Raw genomic sequence first — 18,549 nt, 5'->3', positions numbered from 1 at the left:
GGGGAAACAAACAAACCCATTGCCACTGAGTCATTTCCAATTCAGAGGAACCCTATAGGACAGAGTAGAACTGCCCCATAAGTTTCCAAGGTTGTAAATAATTATGGAAGCAGACTGCTACATCTTTCTACTTCAGAGCAGCTGGTGGGTTAAAACCTCTGACCTTTCAGTACTAGATTGTAAATAATTTGATTGCAAAATACTTTTGAACATTCATTTATTGTAGTGATATGGCTTCATTATAAGATTGTTTTAATTGCATAGATATAATCTATGTGTCCTCATATTGACAGTCAAACCTGTTATTATTCCTTCGAGTATACCATGATCCACCTCATTAAACAGACCTTTGGGAGTATGTGTATCTCGGCATACATACGAAGGCCAGGCTAACCCATGGCATCTTCACGGCAGGTTTTTGAGATGGACATTTCTAAACAACTACATGCCTATGAGGTGGAATATCACGTGCTACAGGATGAGCTTCAGGAATCTTCATATGCCTGTGAGGATAATGAACCTGTGGAGAAACTGGAGAGGGCCAATAGCCAACTGAAAAGACAAAACATGGACCTCCTAGAAAAATTACAGGTAAGAACGTCAAGATTTAACCAAAAAAGCACTCCAGTGCCTCCTGTATGCATAGAGCTATATCAGAAATGATAAGGACATCTAGGTAGATCTAACCACTGCTGACTAAAGACCTGTGTATCCAACTGTGTCCAAGTGTAGCCCCACCAGAGGGGCTACAGATGCACATGTCAATTTAAATTCCACTTGGGAGATGAAATGTACACTCACAAAATAGTTCAATGGCAATTCAAAGCAGAATCTGGTTAAATACCTATTGGGTATAACACATATTTGATTAAGTTCAAGGGAGCAAAAGTTGAACATGGGAAATTGGGAAAGTCATGGGGCATTTGAGGGCTTAAGCTAGAGTCTGAAGGGTTGATGTAAGAAATGTGTGAGGAGGGTCTTTAAATTGGGTGGGGAGTAGAGGGCGGTTGGTAAAAATAAAGGAGGGCGTAGCAGAGCGTCAGTTTGGCATGAGTTGAAGATTTATGTTTGGTAGACATGTATAGGAATCCCTGGTGGTGTACTGGTTAAGAGCCATAACTGCTAGCCAAAAGTTCAACAGTTCGAATCCACCAGGAGCTCCTTGGAAACTCTATAGGGCAGTTCTACTCTTCCTATAGTGTCGGTATGAGTTGGAATCGACCCGACGGCAACGGGTTTGGAGACATGTATAAATATGATGGGAGCAGAATTGTAGATAACTTTCAGTGTCAAGCAGAAGTGTGTGACTTTAATCCTGGAGACAGTGAAATCTCTCAAAGCTTTTGAGCAGTGCTTTAGAAAGATCAATCTGGAAACTTTGATGAGGAAAGATTAGGAAGAGAAGAGAAAGAAGGGAGATCAGCTAGAAGATGTTTGCAGAAATCTGGTTCAGGATGAGACTTGCTTGGAGTAAAACTCACAGAAATGGAAAGACAAAGGAACATATCTGAGGAAGGTAAAGGAAAACATGTCACATACAGTTCCTGCCATCAAGGAGCTGACAATTATATGGGAATATAAAATACTATATGTTTATTTATGCATAAATTTACAAATACAATTAACGATTTATTGCAAAATAGTATTCATTATCTCCAACATAGTTTTGTATGCATTGTGTGTACAAGTCCTAGGGGTGTGGCTTAAGGAGTGATGGGAAGGTTAGAAGGTGAAACTGCTGGGGCAGATGAGTTCTAAGTTAGAACTTAAGTATGCATTGGCTCCTTGGTTTCCACTTACCTCCCACCTCCCGAACACCACACCTGCCCCAAACCAGAAGACACTAAAATGCTTTCCTTTTTATGTGATAAGCCCTGATAAGACCAGCCGAGAGAGAAAAAAAAAAAAACTAGGGAACTCTAGAGTAGTTGCCCAGAAAGAATAGGAACCCTGGTTTCCTTCACTTCATCCTTTTGTCCCTTTTCTTTTTCAAAAAAGAGCCGACATTATCTATTTTCAAAATAAATTAAAACTGGTGTATTGTCTCTTTTTACTTAGATGCTTCAGTGATGAATACTTAGACGTTTTTACTTAGATGTTTCAGGAATAATTAAGCATTTCCTTATTAGGGAAGGTGGATTTGTACCTATATTTTATAGTATCATGGTTTTTATTAATTGTTGCAAACTTTTTTATTGGCTGTTCAATGTAGTCATCCTATCTGGGTTCCCAAGTTTTATGAGCACCCCTGACACCCTTAAAAACTGGCAGGATCCCAAGTGTGTGTTTCCAGTCAGAAGCTTATTTTAGCACTACAGGGTACCTGTCAGGAGTCTTCTGTTTCTTTTTCAAGCATGTCACATCCCACTCACTCCAGGGGAATATCAGTGTGGAGTAGGACCCCCACTATTGTGGGGTGATGATTTAATAGGGCATTAGTGGTGTATTCAGTGAAATGAGATAAATTGTGTTAGTATCATAGTTATATTTTTGAGAAACCTAAAAATCTCTGTTTCATGGAAGTTGTCAGAGTGTTTGTTTCACACAATATTAAGTCATTGGATATAACTGGTTAATATATGTAAGGTCTGACTGCTGCTATAATGAAAAATCAGAGTTCAAAAAGTTTGATTTAAAGGACTTTTTTTTTTTTTTTCTTTCAAACAGGTAGCTCATGCTAAAATTCAAACCTTGGAATCAAACCTGGAAAATCTTTTGACCAGAGAGATCAAAATGAAATCTTTAATCCGGACCCTGGAACAAGAGAAAATGGCCTATCAGAAGACAGTGGAGCAAATCCGGAAGTTGCTGCCAGCAGATGCTCTAGCCAGTTGTGAATTGCTGCTGAGAGACCTAAACTGCAATCCTAACAACAAAGCCAAGACAGGAAATAAGCCATAATGTAAGAAGTGCCATTTCAGTAGTAAGTGCTACTTAGAGTACAAAGAAGAGTCTGTGTGCTGGCTGAACGCTGGGCTCCAAAGCTAATGGAACCACCAAACACCCGTGCTGAGCCTCAAGTCAGAGCTGGTGGACTGCGTGCTCTTAAGAGCCTGCAAACCCTAAGCCATTGTACAGATGTAGGCTGGCTGATGGCGGTGGTTGACAGCTGTGTACATATATACAAAAAGTACATAAGGGATTCATGCTTTCAGAGAAAATGAGTAGATGTATATTTAGAGCAATTTTTTAGTCAGAACTTCATGAAATCCACACCAAAGGGAAGTTAAAGCGAAATTCTCCTTGGAGACATGTCAAGTCTTTTTTTTTGTCTTTGTAGTGAAACAAAGCTAGAGCATCTTTGTATATTGAAATATACTTGAAAAAAATGAATGTATTTTTTTCCTCCAAAGAGCAGCATGTTTCACTCAGTAGTAGAGAGGGGGAGGGGTGGAAACATTTATATAACTTTATATGTACCTCTCTTAAAGTCTACTGACATTGTGTACAAGGGGAAATCGACTGACGGGCAGTCATGCTTCTGTAGGTATTTCAGGAAGATGGGAGCCTTGCTCCCCTGCCTGCCTTGTGCCAACTAGCATGTTGCACCCACATGCATTTTGAATCTGGTTAGTCACTACTTTAAAACCCCAAAACCCGTGGCCATCAAGTCAGTTCCGACTCATAGACATGTGTAAAGAGAAACCGAGATCCAAGTTAAAGGAGAATGTTGCTAATTTTTTAGCATATTAGACCAGCATTGTTATTCAAGGAGCCCTGGTGGCACAGTGGTTAAGTGATACGGCTAACCAAAGGGCTGGCTGCTAACCAAAGGGCTAGCAGTTCACATCCACTAGCCACTCCTCAGAAGCACTACGGGGCAGTTCTGCTCTGTCCTCTAGGGTTCTCTGTGCTTCGGAATCAACTTGATGGCAATGGGTTTGGTTTGGGTGTTACTCAAACCAAAAATATCAAACCTAAAACATTTAATTTAGGACCCAAATTGTCAGGGTTAGCTTTCTACCATTTTATTTAAATTACATCTACAATTGTGAACTGACTTCTCTTACTTGGTGCCGTGGTCAGTGGCATCCATTTGCCATTTTCCACCCCAAAGTAAGAGCTCTTAGTTTACTTCTCTACCTTAAATGAAGGATGAAGAAATGCAATCATGATTGGTTTTCTAAAGAAAACATGCTGGGTTGAGATACCTTTTTTTTTGTTGTTTGTTTTTGGCCAACTGAAAGAATCTAATAACTCTAATTAAATTTCCTTTCCATGTAAAAACTTATACAGGAACTGTGAAGTGTTTAAGAACAAACTCTGTTAAATTCCATTGGAAGGGAAGGGGAAAGTGGCACTGAGCCCATGTGAAAACCTAGGGTTCTGCCTTTGGACTCCCAACTTCCTCAGCCCACAGATAGCTGATCAGAAGATATTCATGCATGCTGCGTGTGTAAAAGGATAGTGATTTTCAAAGTACACATGCAGTTGTCTGTGTCAGAGATGATTCTATCATGGTGCTTCTGAAAGTTGATGCAGCATTTTTGCCTTGCCAAACAAGATTCATCATCCCTGCTTTCTGCAGTACCTGTATTATCACAGGTGGACTAGCTGAGTTAATTTCCTTCAAAGGGAGTTTGTTATACAACAAAGTTGAAATTCATTAGAGGGTAGAAGAGGAAAGCACTAAAGCTTTTGGGAAACTTTGATAAGCAGATGAGAAGCATCTGAAACCCCCTTTAAACTGTCACTCAGCATAGATGTAATGACTCTAGTGACAGTTAAGCATGCCCTCTAATGCAGGCTGCTTTTTCTTTTTAAAAGTCTTATTAGTTAAGTTAATGTAACTTCTAGGTTCTGTTTCAGTAGCAAGAAAATGCTGATTCTAGGTACCTCATTCAGTTGGGGCTCCCAAATGATTCGTTGCTAACATTTCCTGAAAAATTTTCTACTGGTAGGAGATTTTTTTTGTTTGTTTTCGTTTCCTACCAGGAATATAACAAATATCATCTTGTTACTGTCTGGTGATGAAAATTGCCTTATGTGTGTGATGCACAGGTGGTAGCCAAGGAATCTCCCAGCTGGGAAAAGAAACTTTCTTTCTGTGGTTGAGTTTAAACTTTTTTCTGGAATGTTTAGAGTCAACATTATGAGTTGCATTATTGTGTTCAGAAACTAAGGTAACTTGGCTACAATATTTTCTTTTGAAAATGAGTTTTCTTTTTCCTTTGTGATTTTTTAAAATGTTGCACCAGTTATGCTTTGCGCATTGTTACGTCTTCATCAGATTAATGTAATGTCTAGTTCATTTCCAATAAATACATTGCTGCAGTTTCCTTGGCTTACTGGTTTTATTTTTGCTGGTAGGAGAGAAGAAGCTTGTGAGTCCTTTATAGGATGTACATGGCTTGGCTTGTTATTTTGTAAAATATATAACATTGATAATTCTTCATAATAGAATCAGAAACAATGGGAATAATTTTAAGAAAACATTTATGAAAGCCTTTTGCTCGTGACTATAAAAGGAAAATGGCAACAATACTGACAGATTTGCATTCTGCTCCTTTTATTTTCTAGGCCCCCTCATAGATAGCAAGGGAGAGAAAGAAGATAATGGTTATCTTTTCAAATTGAATTAGCTTCCATGTAATTGAGTCATGGGAGTAACTCAGGACCAGGCAACATTCTGTTCTGTTATACAGAAGGTCACTATGAGTTGGAGCCAAATCAACAGCAACCAACAGCAACAGCAATTACGAATTAAGGACACTTACTGGTGTCACTTTAATAAAATGTTAAAATATTATTATTTTAATTGGTGGCACTTTGAAGACTAAGTCCTTTTGAGGACTAAGGTGTGCCTGACCCAAAGCCATGGTATTTTCAGTCCCCTCATATGCATGCAAAAGCTGGGCAATGAATAAGGAAGACTGACAAAGAATTGATGCCTTTGAATTATGGTGTTGGTGAAGAATATTGAATATACTATGGACTGCCAGAAGAATGAACAGATCTGTCTTGGAAGAAGTACAGCTGGAATGCTCCTTGCAAACAAGGATAGCAAGACTTTGTCTCATATACTTTGGACATAATGTCAGGAAGGACCAGTCTCTGGAGAAGGACATCATGCTTGCTAAAGTAGCAGGTTGGTGAAACAGAGGAAGACCCTCAATGAGATGGATTGACACAGTGGCTGTAATGCTGGGCTCAAATGTAGTAATTGTGAGGATGACATGCAACTGGACAGTGTTATACAGAGAATTGCTATGAGTTGGAACCAACTCAGCAGCACCTAACAAAAACAACAAAAACTGATGGATATGATAGGAATGTGCTTATATCATATATATCTGTCTTAGTCATCTAGTGCTGCTATAACAAATATCACAAGTGGATGGCTTTAACAAAGAGAAATTTATTTTCTCACGGTCTAGTAGACTAGAAGTCCAAATTTAGGGCTTCAGCTCCAGGGGAAGTCTTTCTCGCTCTGTCAGCTCTAGAGGAAGGTCCTTGTCATCAATATTCCCTGGGGCTAGCAGCTTCTCAGGTACAGGAACTCCAGATCCAAAGGACACACTCTGCTCCTGGCACTACTTTCTCGGTTGTATGAGGTTCCCCACTTTCTGCTTGCTTCCCTTTCCTTTTATCTCTTATAAAAGATGGTGCAGGCCGCATCCCAGGGAAACTCCCTTTACATTGGATCAGGGATGTGACTGAGCAAGGGTGTTGCATCTCACCCTAATCCTCTTTAACCATAGGTAGAGGTTATGGTTTATAACACATTGGAAAATCACAAAGTGGAAGACAACCACACAATACTGGGAATCGTGACCTAACCATGTTGACACATTTTTGGAGGACACAATTCAATCTATGACAGTATCTTTCAGAGTATTCTCAAGTATGTTTGTAATTAAGAGAATTTTGTATCTTCTTGCTAATTTTAGGACTAAACTATTATTTTTGCTTCTGAAAGGTCACAGCCTTGAAATCCTTTTGGAGCAGTTCTGCTCTGCACACATGGAGTCGCCATGAGTTGGAATCAACTCAAAGGCAACTAGTAATAATATATAGCAGTTAAAGATTTTGAGAAAGAAGCAATGTAGTGTAATCTCTTACTATCCATGTTGGCTTACTCATTTTCTCACTGACTAAATATTTTTGTCACTGTGCTTCATTAGATACAGGAAATCTGTCATTTGATGGCATGCGGTATTTAATCCTCTAATATGCCACTCTCATTAGCTGTGATGTATTGAGAAAAGCAATGGATTTAGGCTGGGAAGTCTTAGATCTTCCACCACTTTTATTCACTCAACAAAGAGTTTGTGTGTGCCTATTCCAAGCTGGAGTCCTGGTGACGCAGTGGTTAAGAGCTCTGGCTGCTAACGAAAAGGTCGGCAGTTCAAATTCACCAGCTGCTCCTTGGAAACCCTACTGGGGCAATTCTGCCCTGTCCTATAGGGTCATTACGTGTCAGAATTGACTCGATGGCAGTGGGTTTTTGGTTCTATTCCAAGCTAGGTATTGAGTATTCAGGGATGGAAAAGGTACAGTCTTTGTCCTCAAAGAGTTTGTGGTCTATGTGGAGATAATTCGGAATGTTTCAGTTATAACAGAGGTGTGCACAAGTGGCAAAGTAATACAGAGGAGAATTATTAATCCAGCTTGGAGAGGGGGGGTGTCAGGGGGTTTCTGAAGAACTGAGGGATGCTTGACCTGAGCCTAAGAGAACCAGTAGAAGTTGACTAGGTTGTGTAAAGCAATAAATGAATGAGAGAGGATGGTATATTCCTGAAATCATAACCCATTCCTTAATCCTGAAGTATGGTTAATCCTGAAAATATACTTCTTCCCATGGTGGGGAGTGGGTGGGAGATGAGTCTCCTGACAGATAAGGACTCTTCCATGAAGGTCTTTGTAGACCATGTGATGGAGTCTGACCTCTACCTAGACAGCAATGGGAGCCATTAGACACCTATAAGCTGGGTAAGGCATGATCAGATTTACTCCAATCCATCTTATACATTTGGACAGAAACCAGGGAAAAGAAGACTACAAGTAGGTGAATGTGTTAAAAATCCAGTCCCCTCCACCCCCCAAAATAGAGCATTATCTAGAGCACTGAGTGGCTTTTGGGAAGGAGAGGCAGCCTTGACTTGTCCCCTCTCTGGTATAACCAGTCACTGAAACCTGATAATTTTGCCTCCAAAATACTTTCCCATTTTTCCCTATCCCCACGGCTGCTACCTTACCTCATGACACACCTCTGATGGGTTAAACTGAGGGCGTCCCCCTCTCCCAGGGAAAACTCCTAAGCAATTGATATTGAGCTGCCTGGATTTGTTTTGCTGAGTGAAATTTGCAGGCAGAAATTGAACCTGAATGGCTCAGTTGAAGAGGTGAAGAATCTAGAGAGGGAATCAGCTGGAAACCTGAGAAAACAGTAGAAGAGATAGTGGGGATTTTTCAAATGAAATACTGTTTGCACTGGTTACATATTCTCTGTGCAATCTACCTCTGACATTCTGTCCGATATCTCACATTGAAAGTGCTTTGTGGTTGGGCAGAGGAATATGCTGCATTCTAAACTATGGGTCTGTTAGATCGGTTGATTGATCAATGAAACAGTAGATTGTCAACTCTGACTCATGGACAGAACAAAATGTTGCCTGGTCCTGTGTCTTTCTCACAATCACTGGCATGTTCTAGTCCGTTTTTGGAGCTATTGTGCCAGACCATCTCACCGAGGGTCTCCCTCACCCTGGCTGGCCCTCTACTTCACCAAAGATGATGTCCTCCTCCAAGAATTGATCCTTCCTGATGACATGTCTAAAGCAAGCAAGTCGGAGAGTGTTCTGTTGTGATCCATGAAGTTTTCACTGGCTAATTTTCAGAAGTAGATCATCAGGCCTATTTGCCTAATCTGTCTTAGTCTGGAAGCTCTGCTGAAAACTGTCTACTGTGGGTGACCCTGCTGGTATTGGAAATACTGGTGGCATAACGTCCAGCATCATAGCAACACATAAGCCACCACAGTATTGCAAACTGACGGATGGTGGAAAAGAGGCCAGGCTGGTTATAAAAGTTCCAGTATTCAAGTCCCTGCAGTGGTTCTGCTTTTCTATATAAATTAAAAACAGGGATTCTGATTTTAAACATCAGTCTCAGGAGCTTTGTTCTTATGAGTCCACTGAGGAGAAATGGATCTGTGGTTTCTGTGTGGATGAAATCAAATGTCTGCACCTCTAAGGCCCCAGACTAGAGCAAACTCAGTGGGGTAAATGACATCTTTAGGGTGATTTTTTGTTTTCTGTATTTTTTATTGTTATAGGGAAATAACCCTAGAGCATAGGGATGTGATGTTGGGCAAATTGGTTTTCTTAGTAATAATGCTGCTTTAGCAATCACAGGAAAAGAAGTAATTTTTTCTAAGAGTGATTCAAATGTTGCTAATATATTTACACCGTACGGTTTCCGAGGAGCATCTGGTGGATTTGAACTGCCAGCCTTTTGGTTAGCAACCAGACCCTTAACCACTATGCCACCAAGGTTTCCTACATATTAGCAGTTTTCTTTTACAACATAGAATTCTTATGTGGTCTGATGTTGCTTCCCTTCTTAAATCGAGTTAATTTGCAAGTTCATAAATATTACTTTCAATAGAACATGATATTATGCAGAAATAATCATTTCCAATAAACATACATCTTATTATGTTGCATGTTCAAGAAAGTCTCAGAGGACTTTACCAAGTGAAATGAGTACATTTCTTACGTTGACTTTTACCAACTTGGGCATATTTGATTTTTCTTTATGCATTTATGTTCTATTTCGTGTAGCAAACAATTACTCTGTTCCAGTCCTTTCTGCTCCCTAATTTAGCCTTTTTATAGTTAATTGGGTACTTGTAGAGAGAAATCACTGTTCACTGTTTAATAAGTCTATTAAAGCTTACATAATTAGAGTATTCAGTAGAACTTTAATAGTACTCATATTGAAAGCCACAGTGCAAGCCAGAAAGTGATGTCCCAGTGACCTGAGTGAATTAGTATGCTCGATTTTCTTTCCATTTCTCCTCAAGCTTAACTTATTATCACTTATGTATGCCCTTGAACAAATCGTCCTAGGTGGTCAAATTATTAGACAATACGTTTTTCATACTATGTCTGTGAAAGGATTGGGTAACATAATGTTGTTAGGTACTGTGGAGTCGACCTTCCACTCATACAGACCCCATGTGACAGCAGAACTGGCTTATAGAGTTTTCTTGTCTGTAATCTCTATAGAAGTGGATCGCCAGAGCCTCCAGGTGGTTTGAACTTCCAGCCTTTCAGTTAGCAGCTGAGCACTTAATTGTTGCGTCACCACAGCTGCTTGCATAACATAATACAAGTGCAAGTTTTGAAAATATACTTGCTCACCAAACCAAAAAACCCAACCCGTTGCTGTCGAGTGGATACTGACTCATAGCGACCTTATAGGACAGAGTAGATCTGCCCCATAGGGTTTCCAAGGAGCACCTGGTTGATGCGAACTGCCGACCTTTTAATTGGCAGCTAAGCTCTTAACCGCTGCGCCACCAGGGGTCCATACTTGCTCACGGTTGTCTTTTTCTGTTCTGCTCTTCCTGAAAGGCTTTGTACCATCAAATGGAGTCCTACAGATGCTTCCTTCTCAAATGTTGCCCTCATGAAGCTATACTCAACGTGGTCACTGAGGTTATACTGATTATCATTCTCTGAATGAATAAAGGTCGTCAAATAGAGAAGGCCCACGACTAAGGAACTGTCTTTTTCTACCACCATTGCCCTGTGCTGCATCTTTTTTCTCAGCGTGAGGACACATGTTCTTATCTTTATAGAGAAATATAACTAGAACACACATCAATAGTGAGATAAACTGTATGATTCATTTTTTTATTCATTCAACAAACATTTATGAAAAGCTTATTCTGTGCCTGTCAAGTGCTAAGTGTGGGAATACCATCTTACAGAGAAGACAGAAATGAAGAGGCAATATAACACAGTGGGATATGTATCATGCTAGACGTAAATTGTTGCTTGTTGTTAGGTGCCGGTGAGTCGATTTTTGGCTCATGGCGGCCCCAGGTGACGGAGTAGAACTGCTCCATAGGGTTTTCTAGGCTGTAACCTTAACAGGAGCAGATTGACAGGTCTTTCTCCTGTGGAGCCACTGGGTGGGTTCAAACCGCCATCTTTTCGGTTAGTAGCCGAGTGTTTAACCGTTGTACCACCGAGGCCCCTTGGATGTAAATAGGCATTTTTTGTTAAAGCAAATCGGAGGGCCACCTAATCCAAGCTTGTGGGATTGGGAAAAGCTCTACAATTAAATGTGCTGCATTTACATACTCATCTGCCTTTATGTACAGGACCTGAAAAGAATTTCAGTCTTAATGTGGCCAGTATCTTCTAGTACATAGCACTTCGTTATAATATTTCCCATTTAAAACACTAGTTTTATTATCATTATTATTATTATATACATTTAAATGTCAGTGTAAAGAATTTGCTTACAAAACCCTGAAAATTTTAAGAAAACTGACATCACTCTCACCACTACAAATCATCATTAATCTTTTGATATATTTCCTTTGTCACTATTTTCATGCACTTTGACATAGATATAAATACAATTCTGATGCTGATATTGTTAACATAAAGTATGCCACTTGAAATCTCTATGGGCATAAATTTTAAGTAGCTATTAAAATGGCCAAAGTTTACTAACATTTTCCATATTTAAACAAATTCATTTATTCTTCGGATAAAATCATGTGACTGGAATAATTCAACTACCTACTGAAAAAACACTGAGTGAAATATGACCAACTGTCTTTCCTATTCCATAGAATCTATGCCCTAAGAGTTTATAAAGTGTTTGGGGGATTCCCTTCATTGTTTAATAAAATGAAGCTTATGCTAGAACCTCAAGTTTATAGTCAATTAAATATGCCCGTATATTATCGAGGCTAGCATCAGATTTTAAATGTATTTGTTTTTACGTTCCAAGCATTGTAGATGTGTTTTGCCCCCCCAGATCATATTGCAACATCTGGAAAATTATGTTCTAATATAATTCAATACTTCCCTGGAAAGAGTAAAGCATATATATAAAAACCATGGGTAAAATGACACAATTTGCTTACGGTACTTAAAGTCATATTTCTGTGGAAATTGTGATGACTTTCTACTTTGGGAGTATAATCTAAATATAAGCCAGAGCCCTGTGTAGTCCAATCTCATCTTTCTGTAGCTTTCAAAGTCCAGCAACCAAAGTTAAACAAATCCCAAATAAAAGAGATCCAATTTGTAAACCACAGCTCCAGGCTTATAATCCCCTTGCCTCTCCCCTTTAATTCTACCACAGCTGGACTCTTTCGCTCTTTCAACTCTCTATCAAAATGTTCTACCAGCACTCACCCTAAGGAGCTATCCAGCTCTCTATTTTGTAGATCACCTTAGCCTCTCTACTTCTAGTTTTCTCCATGTTCTTCCTGTAAGCAAAAATCCTTGTTCAGAAGCCCAAAGGGGAGAAAGGGCAAGATTATTTCTGGTTCTGTTGCCTAGTATTAATTTATTTTTGTGTCTCTTATCTAACTTTTTTTTTTTATCTAACTTACTGTAATATGTAGGCTTGTGGGTAATTTCAGATTCCCCACTTCATTCAGAGTTAAAGACTGTAACAGGGCACCAAGTTAGCATCACCTGACATTCTTAGGAATAAGTTTGACACTATCCTTAACGCTGGCTCTCATTCAGTCAGTGGCATTTGTTGGAATGCTTGTCAGAGAACTGGGTTAATTGTTCATGTTATAAGATAGAAAAGATTCACAAAAGGTTGTATAGATTTTGGTTAGAATTAAGCCTATAAGCTGACCATGATGGGTACATTACTCTTTGGTGCTGAGTCAATTTCGACTAACAATGACCCTATAGGACAGAGTATAACTGCCCCATAAGTTTTCCTACGCTGTAATATTTATGGAAGCAGATTGCCAGGTCTTTTCTCCTGCACAGTGGCTGGTAGGTTTGAAACACTAACCTTTCATTTAGCAGCCGAGTACTTAACAATTGCACCACCAGGGCTCCTTGACACGTACATTAAACCGAAAAACCAAACCCATTGCCTTCGAGTCAATTCTGACTCATAGCAACCCTATAAGGACAGAGTAGAACGGCTTCATAGGGTTTCCTACAAGCGGCTGGTGAATTTGAACTGTTGACCTTTTGGTTAATACCCTAATGCTTAACCATTAGGAAGGTATAAAAAGTAAGAGATAACAAAAGCGAGATAATGAAAATGTTTATTGTTCATGCCTAAATGATCAAGTCAGCTCCAAATTATGAAGCCATGATTTCCACCCTGGGCCCTTTCTGCCCAGTCCCCAATTTCCACCATCCACAGGACTATCTCAAATAATTAACATCAACAACCACACCAAAAAGAGAAAGAAATCTGAAAATATACTCTTTTCCCAACTCCAAACCACAGAAACAGAAGGGATCCATGAGTCATGAATGCAGCTTTATTAAATGCAGTTGTAAAATACGTGATGTTTCTAGTTTGCCCCATCTCTAGACAGAGCTGCCCCTGCCACTTCTATGACCCTTGTAGCAGCTGGTCACAGTACAACAGTGAGAAGACACAGAAGGGCGTCTGATCAATGAATAATTACACTGCAATCGAAGAGGTAAAATATGAAAATAAGAAAATGACCACAGTCAAGTGAGATTTACCAAGAACATCTTGCAAAGCTTGCTGTTTTGCCAATACGGCTTCTTGAAAATGGCATAAATTCATCAGTTCTACATGATGTGAAACTGAAAGAGTGAAGGAAAGACTTCAGAAATAATACTGGTAGCTAACATGGTAACTATCACTTACTGATAAAACTTGCTAGATTAATGAATTTTCACATGCTTTACTATTTCATTTGATTTTTGCAATAATTCTATTAGATAAAGTACGGCTTTATCCTCCTTTTACAGATGAGAAAACTAAAATCACACACCTAATAAGTGGTGGACTTAGGGTTTGAATGCCGAGTAGTCTGACAGCAGAATCTCTCTGCTCAGTGACTTTGCCTGCTCTTTTAGGCTTTCTTGGGTCAACAAGCTACTCCCAGATTTCTGCACATTACATCGTTTCCAAGTCTCAGAAAGTCTTGCAACGTGGTTTCTTTCACACATGTTAAAATTAAGGGTGTTTTCATATTGGTTTTACTGAGATAAGCAATTCAGGAATGAGTCAGAAAGGGGAACAGGGTAAGAGATTTGAAGGATGGAAGTGTGGGAGGATGACAAGAGAAGAAAGCAATTTGGCTAGAATTTTTCGGTCTCTTATGATCTGTGCTGTGCAAAAGTTACGATGAAGCGAGCTGGTGATTCTTACTGTGTTCCCATTCCTTAACTAAGTTAGAGCATTTAGCAGTTTACTTTCTGGAGCCTGGAGGAAACTCTTGGATAGGAATCACCAGTCTGTATACTCGTAATTGTCATCACCACACAAAAGTCCACAAAGTGGTTCTGGTCTGTGGGCTTTGAGGGAAGCAAAGGAGGAAATATGTCCCTCAGCTCTGATCATCTCTTTAGCCTTAAAGTGATGGTTAATTTTATGTATTAACTAGGCTATGGTGCCCCGTTGTTTGGTCAAACACTATTCCAGTTGCTGTTATAAAGTAGTTACATGTAATTAAATCAGTTGGCCTTGAGTAAAGCAGATTACTCTCTGTCTTACTTATCTAGTGCTGCTGTAACAGAAATACCACAAGTGGATGGCTTTAACAAACAGAAGTTTATTCTTTCACAGTTTAGGAGGCCAGAAGTTCAAACTCAGGGTGCTAGCTCCAGGGGAAGGCTTTCTCTCTTTGTTCGCTCTGGGGAAAGGTCCTTGTCATCAATCTTACCCTGGTCTAGGGAACTTCCCAGTGCAGGGACCATGAGTTCAAAGGATGTGCTCTGCTCCTGGCTCTTTTTTCTTGGTCGTAGGTGGCCTTTCTCCTCAATTCTGTCTTTTATATCTCAGAAGAGATTGCCTGAAGATACCCTTTAATCCTGTAGATCCTGTGCTGCCTCATTAACAAAACTGTCTCTACTCCTGCCTCATTAACATCATAGGGGTTAGGATTTACAACACATAGGATAATCACATCAGATCACAAAATGGAGGACAACCACACAATACTGGGAATAATGGCCTAGCCAAGTTGTTACACATTTTGGGGGGGTGGGGAACACGATTCAATCTATAACACCCTCCATAATGTATGTGGGCCTCATCCAACTGGCTGAAGGCCTAAGAGTTTCCCTAGGGTGTGTTTCTTCCTCCAGGCTATAAACAGACATTTTGCCAGAACTCCTCTTCTCTTCACTCTTTCTGTGACCTGGCCTATGGATTTTGGGACACAGGACTATAGGAGTCTCCAGCCTGTCACCTGACTTATGAAACTTGGATTTGCCAATCACCCACAATTGTGTGAGCCAATTCCTCAAAAATAAATCTCTCTCTAAGATACTTACCCTCTGGCTCTGACTGCAAAAGATGATCATTCTAAGAAAGGAACCTGAGTCAGAATATTTTAGTCTAACGAGCTTATGCAGGAGAAATGGAATTGAGGAAACATTCTGAGCATATTCATCCCAGATGGACCATCAATCAGATTGATCTGTCATTTCAGATGTCTACGTGTTCCTGAAAGAAGTCTGTGCAACTTGTCAGAATCTGGACCTGTTTAAGCATTTCAGAGGATCAAGAGAGAGATGCAAGGCATGTGATAGGAAAGAAGTTTTGTTTTACTTTGCCAAACAATGTGGAGAAAGGAAGGAATAGCAGATTAGAAAAGAGCTTCCAGCAACTGAACTTGTGTTTAGCATTGCACTATAATGAATGAGATGGATAGATGGAATAGACGGAATGGATGGGTGGATGGATAGATGACATAGTGAGTGTATGGAAGAAATTGGAGCATTTTGGAGCACTGATATTTGATAAAATAATTAAGCAGTACCATTAGAAAATGTTGAACCATCTGCAAGTCGAGAGAACTTCTGGCAGAATGATCTAGATTTACTAGGAAGTAAGCTTCCTTTTTGTTGAAAGAATAAAGTATGGGCGATGACTCATTGAGAATGTAACTGTTGTATTAAAAAAAATAATAATAAATGAAAGCCATTTTAAGGCATTTTGTAGATGTGTTTTATTCTCTGATGTCTAGTTTCTCCTCAACTCAAAGTTGAATCATCTCTTCTGATTTTGGGGGAGGTACTTTATTAGAGTAACACCTGCATTATGCAATTCAGAATTTGCATCTGTAGAATTTAAAATTGAGATTGGTATAAATGTATTGAAACCCATAGTCAGATCTTTGAATAGGAGGAATAATCAATCACCCACCAAGTGTGACCGGAAGGCCACTAACTAACCTGAAACATATCTGAAATTTGCATCACTTAATTAAATTTGATTCATGCCATAGTTACTGAATATCTAATGTGTGCACTCTTCTCGGGGAGAGGCATACAGGTAAGCGATGACTTCAGCTTGGTGAGACCTATAAAAAGACGTATTGGAAGCTTTGTGTGTACATAATGTAAAAAAAGAAAAAAAAATTTTTTCCTTTTTTTACATTATGTACACACAAAGCTTCCAATACGTCTTATCATAATGTAAAGAAACAATTAATTGTGCCCAGGAGCACAGGCAGGGAAGCAATGGAAAGGAGGTGCCATTTTAATTGAGCCTTAAAGAGTTAGAAACAAGGTACGTACGTGTGTGAGTGTGTGGGGAGGGGGGGATTTACTGTGTAGCCAATCCTTCAGGTCCATCATTTGCGTGAGGTCCATCCAAGATGCTGCATCTAATTTTGTATTAATAATTTCATATTCTTTTTGAAGGGGCCATCGAATTATATAAACTTGAGGCTCTAAAAAAGTGGGATCTTTCCTAGCTACCATTTATTGTATGGTGTATCAGTCAGGGTTCAATCAGCACACATAAACTACAGAGTAACTTGAACAAAAGGAGCCCTGGTGGCACAGTGGTTAAGTGCTCGGTTGCTAACTAGATAGGATAGGAAAGGTCCCTTGGGTCCTGAAGTGGAGATCTTCATGAGGGAAGGGGGAGAACGGATGGGTAATCCATTCCTTCAAAGTGAGGGCCTGAGGTCTGGAGAAAGGGCTCTTTCCAGCACGTGGCTGGGCCTGAAAGTTCATTAAGACTCGTCCTGTTATGTGAATCCTGTTGAACAAACACAGAAAGGTAACCTTGGGATTCTGAGCCTTGGTCCCCGTTGTGGCTGATGTAGAGACCTGAAGCTGCCAAGGACTTGGATTGCAGCCTCACTGTGGCAAGCGACACAGATACGTGAGACAGTACCCCCAGAGCAGTGTCTGGCCCAGAGAAGGAACTTAATAAAGATGAAAGGGAGGAAGACAAACGAGAATAGATATGGACTCCACCAGTAGTTCGAACCCACCGGCGGCTGTGCAGGAGAAAAGACCTGACAATCTGCTTCTGTAAATATTACAGCTTAGGAAACCTCATGGGACAGTTCTATTCTGTCTTATACGGTCGCTATGAGGCAAAATGGACTCAACAGCACACAGCAACAGTTTGAACAAGGAACGCTCAATATTCATTAACTGTAACCAGGGATCACTGAGATGGGGATTGGCTAAAGAGAATTTTAAAGAATACAGGAATAACAGATGCAGGGAGCTGCTCTTAAGGGCTAAGAGAAAACACTTAAGGAAGGAACAATCTGGAAGAGCGTGCTTCTCACCCTCACCCCAGGGGTGAGACCCAACCTTCATTGGAGAAGGCATGGCTGTAACTTGCTGGATGGCAGAGAAACTCATGAAGATTGTGAAGCTCTCTAGTGGGATGACAGGGAAGCTGTTCGTGAGAAGGTCCAGGTCTGTGACACTGGGCTGAGAAGCTGTCCAAAGGTGTGGTGAGGGAAACTGTTCATGAAAGGGGCCACGTACTGTCGGCCAGCTGGTGCCTCAGGGCTTGACACTGGAGAAGCTGCCCACACTGTAAAAGCTGGGGCTGCAAAAGCTGCATCTGCTGTAGGAGCCTGCCTAGGGGGACACACCAGAATTGAGGAGAAACCCCTTCCTCCTCCAGTGTCCCTCTAGTATCCCTGTTGACAAAGTTCTAAATTTATCATCATGAGAGCTGCAGAGCATAAATAGGCATAGGGTGCAGTTTCATGACTGCAGAGGAAAGAACAGTTTCCAAGGAGCGGCTGGTGAATTCAAACTGCTAACCTTTCGGATAGCAGCTGTAGCTTGCTGTATCTCTTAGCCCCTGTGCCACCAGGGGTCCTCATGGGCCTGAGAGCAAGACGTTGATAACTGGCAGCTAAGATTTCTACATGGGAATCATGTGTGTTATCTCATTCAATTCTCACTTGTCAGTCCCAAGTAAGTTTATTGGCATGAGGCACTGTTTGAGAACCTAATTATTTCTGACTATTCAGGAGAAAGATGTGGCTGTCGGCCTCTATAAAGATTATAGCCTTGGAAACCCTGTGGGGGAGTTCTATTCTATCCTATAGGCTCGCTATGAGTCAGGATGGAT

General features: G+C 40.3%; 1 protein-coding gene across 6 annotated transcripts in view; it reads left to right on the top strand.

Moving 5' to 3' along the window:
- Positions 1 to 5,279, top strand: part of TBC1D4 (TBC1 domain family member 4) — a 233,734-nt gene extending 228,455 nt beyond the window's left edge. For all 6 annotated transcript variants that reach the window (XM_049853000.1, XM_049852995.1, XM_049852996.1 and 3 more), the window contains 2 exons: positions 415 to 591; positions 2,668 to 5,279. In XM_049853000.1, the coding sequence (XP_049708957.1) occupies positions 415 to 591; positions 2,668 to 2,901 (411 nt within the window). In that variant the 3' untranslated portion in view covers positions 2,902 to 5,279. The remainder of the gene's footprint in view (positions 1 to 414; positions 592 to 2,667) is intronic.
- Positions 5,280 to 18,549: the final 13,270 nt, after the last annotated feature.

This window comes from Elephas maximus, chromosome 14, assembly GCF_024166365.1.
Source record: "Elephas maximus indicus isolate mEleMax1 chromosome 14, mEleMax1 primary haplotype, whole genome shotgun sequence".
Taxonomy (NCBI): Eukaryota; Metazoa; Chordata; class Mammalia; order Proboscidea; family Elephantidae; genus Elephas; species Elephas maximus.
Note: the sequence above shows the minus strand (reverse complement) of the source record. Positions and strands in the feature narration are given on the sequence as shown.